The following is an 8,219-nucleotide window of genomic DNA, read 5'->3' on the forward strand; positions in this document are numbered from 1 at the left end:
TGAGCGGTTAGGGCGTCAGACTTGCATCCCAGAGGGTTGCCGGTTCGACTCCCGACCCGCCAGGTTGGTGGGGGGAGTAATCAACCAGTGCTCTCCCCCATCCTCCTCCATGACTGAGGTACCCTGAGCATGGTACCGTCTCACCGCACTGCTCCCCATGGGGCGCCACTGAGGGCTGCCCCCTTGCACGGGTGAGGCATAAATGCAATTTCGTTGTGTGCAGTGTGCAGTGTTCACTTGTGTGCTGTGGAGTGCTGTGTCACAATGACAATGGGAGTTGGCGTTTCCCAATGGGCTTTCTCTCTTTTCTTTAAAACCTCTCTGGTGTGTTTGAGTCAAGGATGCGCACGCATTCAGTTAGGACGTCGATTCTGAATGGGTCAATAACAGGACTGGCCATGCACGCCGATGTTGTCTGTGTGAGAGTCAGAGTAGAACTCACTGTCCGAAACTAAGCAGACCTCAGACCTAGAGGTCTAGAGTGAATCTGGCCGAACTGTCATTCGTCGAAATTCAGCTCGTAAAGACAGGCATGCCTATCCACCCACGTGATTCTCATTCTTCATTCCGCCGTCATTCGGTGTAATCTCAGTGCACTGAAATTTGGAACGGCCCAATTTAACTACACAGAATTCATTCTCTGCTCACTTGTCTCCAGAAATTTGCTTTCTCTCTCGCACCCACCACCTCCCTATTCACCTCCCTTTTGTCGCTGTTTGGTCGATTTTGTCAGGCGTCCTGCCCTAACTTCCTCCCCAGTTCACCTTTACTCCATTGCTCTCTGACCATCTTCGTGGTGTCTGCTCAGATGTCGCTCACATATGCGGCCGCAGAAACTGCCCGAGCTCTCAGTTTCGTCCCGTACTCCCGAGCTTCAGAATGTTTGCCGCGTAGATGTTTCTCGGCTGCGGCAGTACTTCAGCACCACGGCCAGTGATCTTGCCCAATACACTGCGAAATCCAACTATCTCAGCTTCTCGAGTGCATTGGTCCACGGCGGACCCCGTGAGGCATTTTGATCGGTCTACCACGTGGACACGTGACAGGACAGCCGAGTTCTCCTGTGAGAGCCGCACAATCTCGAGAAGTCCGTTCTCAAGCCAGAACGAAGATTTATGCGTACATGATTAATCCAAATTTCAGACAGTGAACTAATGAAATATGAGTAGTGAAGCTACAGTATAAATAGAACACCTAAAATATATTTTAGAACCTTTTTTGGTGGGAAATGCAGTTTGGTTGGTCAAGTAACTCCTATACAAATACAAATATTAACTTATTCATATTATTTATCATTATCATTTTAACTTGAATTAGGCTACATGTTGTGAAATCCATGTGGTTTCGTTAACGTAACAACATAGGCCTACCTGTACCTGATTTTAAGCAATAATAAAATGGAGTGTGAGTGATCAAAAAATGCCTACTCAAATTTCTTTTCCATATCAAAGTGGCCTGGATGTGAATTAAACTCCCGGAGTGAAAACGGCCCACTCCGGCCTGATAGATGCCCTAGATGTCTAGAATAATTGATTACGGCATATAATAATACGGCAATATTTTTGATAATGCGGTGACACGACACAAACAGAGATTGCATTAAAGTCTTTGAACATTATTTCAAAATTAGTCCGTCCGCGGCACCACCGCAGAAGACTGGCCCAGTTTCGCCTCTACCGACGGAGATTGATCTGTCACTGAACGACTACAGACCATTAGCACTCACTCCCATCATGATGAAGTGCTTTGAGAGACTGGTAAAGGCCCATCTAACAACCACCCTCCCCACCACTCTGGACCCATACTACTATGACCACTGATTGTACTTCTGGTGCTCTGTGTGTGTGTGTGTGTGTGTGTGTGTGTGTGTGTGTGTGTGTGTGTGTGTGTGTGTGTGTGTGTGTGTGTGTGTGTGTGTGTGTGTGTGTGTGTGAGAGAGAGATTATTGTCAATGTTTTATTGAAATGTTTTTAGTTAAACTGCACATTCGAGACTGTTCAAACGCAATTTCAAACTTCTGTGCTAACCCTGTTACATAGATTTTTGACAATAAAGTACACTTGATTTGACTGGACTTGACTTGATCTAGTAGGAACTAGCACAAAGCACTGTTTGTCAGGAGACCCTTGCACCCTAGTGGTGAAGGACTGAATTGGCATGAAGTTTTCTGCCAACACTAGGCCTACTTACATTTTAGCTTTGGAGAAAAGTCTTATTTTCAAAAATAAAAACTCGTATTTATTTCATAGTGTCTTTCTTGTTTTGAAGTTCAATTGTTCAGCAGCCGGACAAGTCAAAGGCAACAAATTCAATCGTGTCCATTGTCCTTCGACATTGAACGTGGCCACGCACACTGCATGACGCACGTGTAGATGTTTACGCCGCCGATGTGTTACGTCATCAACAGAGACTCCACAGACCACTGTGTTGTTCAGTAGAGATGCTGCACTGTCCATCGAAAATTTGAGGAGTACTGGTATTTGCTACGAAATAAACGGCTGTAGGCATACAGTGGCGTCGTTGAAGATCCTTTTTGAAGAACTGCTAAGTTACGGGTTGTGTCGCTAAATGGTTCGTGGACAGAAGGCAGATAAAGCATCATTCCCCTTCGCCTCGGACTCAGATTTTACAGCACAGTCTGCACTCGTGTGCTTGTAAACAGACCCTCACACGTGACAATGGGAGTTCTGACTCTGTGTTGTTCGTGGAGTACAAAAGGGCTAACGCAGAGCCCTCAAATATTAAGTTAAAGGGCGGAATAAGAGAACTATGGCGGAATTAAGTTATCGGACAGAGGAAGAATTGTATGTCGAATAGGAAAAAATAACCAAGTTGAAGACCAGGTGCGTGCTTTTTTCCCTGTGCGTCTGAAGGATTTCTTATTTACGGTTGCCATTTGATAGGCAGCTAATGTAGCCAGCTAGCACATCGACGTCCCGTTAAATTGTCCATAGACAGAGGAAGTCATATCAACAAGCTAACCGTTCGTCTTTTCTAGTGTAATTTGTTGATCAGTTGTAGAGTCTGAGACAGTTGCTTCCCACGCTTGTGGCAATAATCATTTTGTCACCGTTGTAAAACTCCATCATAGTTTCAGCTAGATTGTAGCTAGTAGCCTTCGCTATGTCTTTCGCCATGGAGGATCCTGTCGAGTCCGGTTGGGTATCTGTGCGGCCGAATGTGTTTGACGAAAAGGAGAAACACAAATTCATTTTTATTGTCGCTTGGAATGACATTGAAGGAAAGTTTGCCATTACATGCCATGACCGAACGGTGCAGAAAAGGACTGCTCGAGATTCTTTCATGGAAGCTGCCAAACGGGAATTTGAGTCCGAGAAGGCTGCAGTCGATGAAACCGGGGCTGAAAATAAACAGCATCTCTCAACGGATCGAACGGAAATTTTCATTCCCAAGTCGCCAGGGCAGAGCCCAGTGAAGGGGCCTACTGTGGATCGAACTAAGAGCCAGTCGGTGGAAACTAGGCCAAAAGGCCAGACTAAAGCAAAAGTATCTCATGAGGGCTCTACAGTTTCTGACATCGAGCTCCTCGAGCCATCTAGTTTGACCGGTGATAGTCGATCTTCACCCGACGACACGGAAGGTTTGGGGGATTTGGACCGTTTTGTGCGACAGGATTCCAGCTGGGCCGGCCTGTTCTCATTCCAAGACTTCAGAGCGGTCCACCTCCAACTCTGCGCCGTCAACTCGGACTTGGAACCATGTCTTCCCACTTTCCCGGAGGAACTTTCAGGAATGTGGACCGTGTTATTCGGCGTCCCGGAGTTGACCGAGCGAGAGACGGAGACGCTGTGTTATCAGCTGCAAGTCTACCTGGGCCATGCCCTGGACACCTGTGGATGGAAGATTCTCTCGCAGGTGCTTTTCACTGATGGAGGAGACCTGGAAGAGTACTATGAGAGCTTGAGTGAGCTCCGTCAAACGGGGTATGAGGATGGTCTTCAGAGAACCAAAAAGCGCCTACAAGAGGTACGTTGAATGTTTTTAATTATCCTTTGAGTGTCAAGACTGACCGAAGCCCAATGTGTAATATCACGACAGTCATTTATTTCCGTAGACATTACGCTATTTTCACCAAACTCACCCCACAGGCTGCCTTCATCTTGTATCCTCATTTCAAAGGACCAGCCAAAAAGTTGGTGGTGTTAAGATGTTTCTGAGTCTGACATAGCGCCTTTTATCTAGTCACTGAAGTTGTACTGGTTCTTGCAATGCCTCTTTAAACCACAAGCTGTGCTGTATTGTGTACAGTAGAAGAGAAGTTAATTGAAGTCTGGGATGGGAGTGGAAGAGTTACCATGTTGATGCATTCACAGAATTAGCTTCCAGAGATCCAGAGATTCTTCCAAGGACATACATGTACACTGATCAGTATGCCTACACCGTTGGGTATTTCCCCACTAAGGCTAGATTCCTATATGGTCACATCATCAAGAAAAGCACAACCTGAAGAATGTCACAACTTCAGTTTTAACCATTTATCATGTGGGGAGGCAAAATAAAGTACAGAAAGTAAGATGGTGGTGGGGGAATAAGCCATTTTTTTTGTCATCGTCCCTGTGACGAGAACCAGGTCAGGTCTTGGTCTAGGCAGTTTTTCAAAGAGCTTCTATTCTGATGCACATGGGAAACAGGAAATACTACACAAGACAAGAGAAGACAAAGGGAGAACGTGAGAGCTATGAATATTGTATGCCCACACTGTATCATGATCTCATGTGGTATATTGGGATTTTTGGCCAAGACAAAAGGGGCATTGCCAATGGCGTATGCAATCATAGAACTGGTAAAGGGAAACTCACGTTGATGACAAAACATCTTGAATCCTCTCTCTGTGTGAGAGTTATCTTTTTTAGTCTGTGTGAATTATCCGTCACTCCATTAACTGGAATAACGTGATTAGGTTGAGAAGGATGTTGTTGCTGTTGTTGCTGCAATCATCGAAATGCAAACACTTTAACTGTGGCTGTGAAGTGTGTGAATATGTGTTTAAATGCAGTGCAGCATCAACATGGCATTCTTCCACTGAATCCCATCCCAGTGACTACAGCATCACTTGTGGCTAAACAGCAGTACTGCAAGCACCAGCTCTATTTCCCTGCACACACACAGTCTATCATTATACCAGCCGTATAGCCCTGTCTGCAGGAAAGCATTTGTAATCATCAGCCTTTCTTATTCCACAAGCCTCCACAAGCTGACTAGGCACCAACACCAGCTGATCATCGACTCAGAGCAAACGCTGTGACTGCAACACAGACTTTGACCATTGGGGATTGTAACAGCTTGCCAAAAAGCTGAGATAATCAAGCATTTAGCCATATCAACTTGGACATTTCCTTTTGAATGTGCTCCAAAAAGGCTTTAACCCCACTCAAATGTCACATTCTTTTTCTACACTAACTGCGTGTATCCTCATGTACAGTATGTCATTTATTTTTATGCGTCCAGAGTTGATGAATAGCATTGGTACGAGACTTGGGCTATCCATCGATTTATTTATTCAGGCAGAACAATATTCATGGGAGTAGTTTCAGAGGTTATGTGGTATTTGACTGGTTTCAATTGCTTTTCATTTTGCATAAATAAGCATTGGGTGGTGGCAAGCATGTAATTGACATGCTGTTGTGCATGCATGATGTCACTAAAGATTATTTTGTTGCAGTGGGGGAAAAGCTATACATCTAATCAATACAACTGCCACAGCAGGAGGGATTTTGGTGTGAAATGTTGGTACACTGATCGACTCGTGTTAAGTCTTTTTATGTCTTTGGAAAATGAAATCCTTCTCCCTTCCTAGTACTTCAAGGCTATAAATCCACGCTCTTGTCCCCAAGTATCTCTAGGACTTTAATCCCCAGGCTACATCCCTATCCCTATCCCATCCTATCCCATCCCAGACTGCTCTCCCATGATGAGTCTGCTTCCCCTCCCCCACTCTGGGCTGACAGGCACCAGGGAATACTGTAGTAGAGCTCTCTCATTGCCCAGTCAGTGCTGACTGACCCTTCTCTCTCTCTCACTCTCACTCGCTAGCTCGCTCGCTCTCTCTCCTGATATTTCTGATGTGTCCTGTCTAGGTGTGTTTTAAAAAAGGAAATCTAAATAATTAAAGAAGTTATTAATTCATGATAAACGGCCAGGGGCTCCCCAGGGTTTCTAAGCACTGTAATCACTTGGACTACACTAAAAATAGCCATTTTGTTAATCAAAATTCACACTCGGGTCATTTCACGTGAAATCAGACACTTTGGGACCCGACCGACCCGGATATCAATCATACTTGGTGTGCCTTTTCAGTAGCAAGGTAGCACCCAAGAACTGCATTGGTTTGAATCTGACACTAATATTAAGGGAGAAACAGACTAGGAAAGGTTCACATGTGAGGGTAGGACACTATACATTCAGCCTTGAATATATCAGTCAGTGTTAGTCACAAAAAGATGCCTGTGGTGTTGTTTTGAAAGCTCTTTTTATCTGGTCTCTACATATTACACAATCACCTTGGAATACAACTACTCTCAGAATATGAATTATGATAAATTGAAAAATTAAAAATTGAATATCTAAAAAACTTATATTTTAAAATGGCCAGTTCCTTGTCCAAACGTAGCCGGTAATATCATGAGCAGCACCTAACATACTGGTGTTCGGTTTGTTATTCATTTCAGAGAGAAGTTGACTCACAAATATGGCATCATACAGAACACTTACTAATAATATGGTAATAGTACCATAGTAGCATCACATGACAAAACAAAAACGAAACAAAAATGGTCAGTGTCCATGGTCCCAGGTTTCAGAAACTAAGGCAAATGTCCATTTATACACACCGAATGATGATATGCGAATGTTTGAACATTCCTTCTCTGTGTACCTGTGCCATCTTCCTTTAACGTACTTTAAAGAGATAATCAATGGCTACACTCTCATTTTGTACTCTACCAGTGCATTTGAAGCAGCAGCTGTGTCTTTTGTAGATAATGTATAAGTACGTCCCGTTGCAGTTACAGGTTCCACTACCAGAAGCACATCCTGATGATCCATGACAAGTCTATCTGGTCTGAAGGGAAAAGTGAAGGATGGAGATGGCCCATGAGGATGCAGGAAGTTCAGTTTCACCTCTCCAGTGCTCGGCATACATTCCTCAGCACATGCTAGCCACCAGTTGCCATCATATACAGCTACAACATACCCTTTGATGCTTGAAAATGTAACAAATTCCTTTACTGAGCTCACTCTTTCAACTCTGCCTTCTCTGAATGCTGAAAATGGCCTAACTTCCACTGTGTCCATTGAAAATGGGCAGAAGCTGTGTAGTTTTTGAGTACCTGGAATAGTTCTTGCAGATTCAAACCTTTTCAACAGGTTCTAAGCTTCATGATGGTACATCTCTGTTGTGTCAAACTGGCAATGGATGTTCTTGACATTATCCTTGACAAATTCAAACAGTTGGTATGGCGTTACAATTTAATTGTCAATAGGACGTTGCAGACTTGCTCGTGCAGCAAGCCATTTAACTGTCCCTCCAACGCCATCACATCGACCTTTGCCATGTGATGTGGCAAAAAAGTGCCACTCTGCAGGTATGTGAAAATCTGCCTCGTGGTGGCACAAATTGTTGTGTTTTTAAGGTTCTTATATTGTGCAGCACAGCCATCAGAAAAAAATATAGGATCTTCTTTGGACGTTCTGTCATTGATGAAGTGTCACTGAGGAACTGAATTAGGAGCTTCTGAAACAGATGTACAGCAATTGTATCATGAATGTTGCAGTCTGAAATAACAACTAAACAGATTTTTTTCCCAGTTTCAACTGATCTTGGTAGTAGCATACAAATGGATGGATTGTGGCCTGCACTGGTTGTTCCAGTGAAATGATTGAATAGCATCTTGAATTACAAACTATAGTTTTAAAAACGTTCCTGGTTCAGGGAGTCAGTCAAGGATAATGTCAAGACATCCATTGCCAGTTTTGACACAACAGAGATGTACCATCATGAAGCTGAGAACCTGTTGAAAAGGTTTAAATCTGCAAGAACTATTCCAGTGTACTCAAAAAACAAACTACACAGCTTCTACCCATTGTCAAAGGACACAGTGGAAGTTAGGCCATTTTCAGCATTCAGAGAAGGCAGAGTTGAAAGAGTGAGCTCAGTAAAGGAATGTGTTACATTTTCAAGCATCAAAGGGTATGTTGTA

General features: G+C 43.8%; 1 protein-coding gene across 1 annotated transcript; it reads left to right on the forward strand.

Annotated features, from left to right (window-relative positions):
• Nucleotides 1-2,558: 2,558 nt before the first annotated feature.
• On the forward strand, nucleotides 2,559-3,987 carry LOC134442383 (junction-mediating and -regulatory protein-like; the record flags this gene model as incomplete). The annotated part of the gene is made up of 1 exon (XM_063192555.1): nucleotides 2,559-3,987. A coding segment is annotated over exon 1 (864 nt), but the record flags the coding sequence as incomplete, so codon positions are not given.
• Between the last annotated feature and the right edge of the window lie 4,232 nt (nucleotides 3,988-8,219).

This window comes from Engraulis encrasicolus, unplaced genomic scaffold (genome assembly GCF_034702125.1).
Source record: "Engraulis encrasicolus isolate BLACKSEA-1 unplaced genomic scaffold, IST_EnEncr_1.0 scaffold_1488_np1212, whole genome shotgun sequence".
NCBI classification, from domain to species: Eukaryota; Metazoa; Chordata; class Actinopteri; order Clupeiformes; family Engraulidae; genus Engraulis; species Engraulis encrasicolus.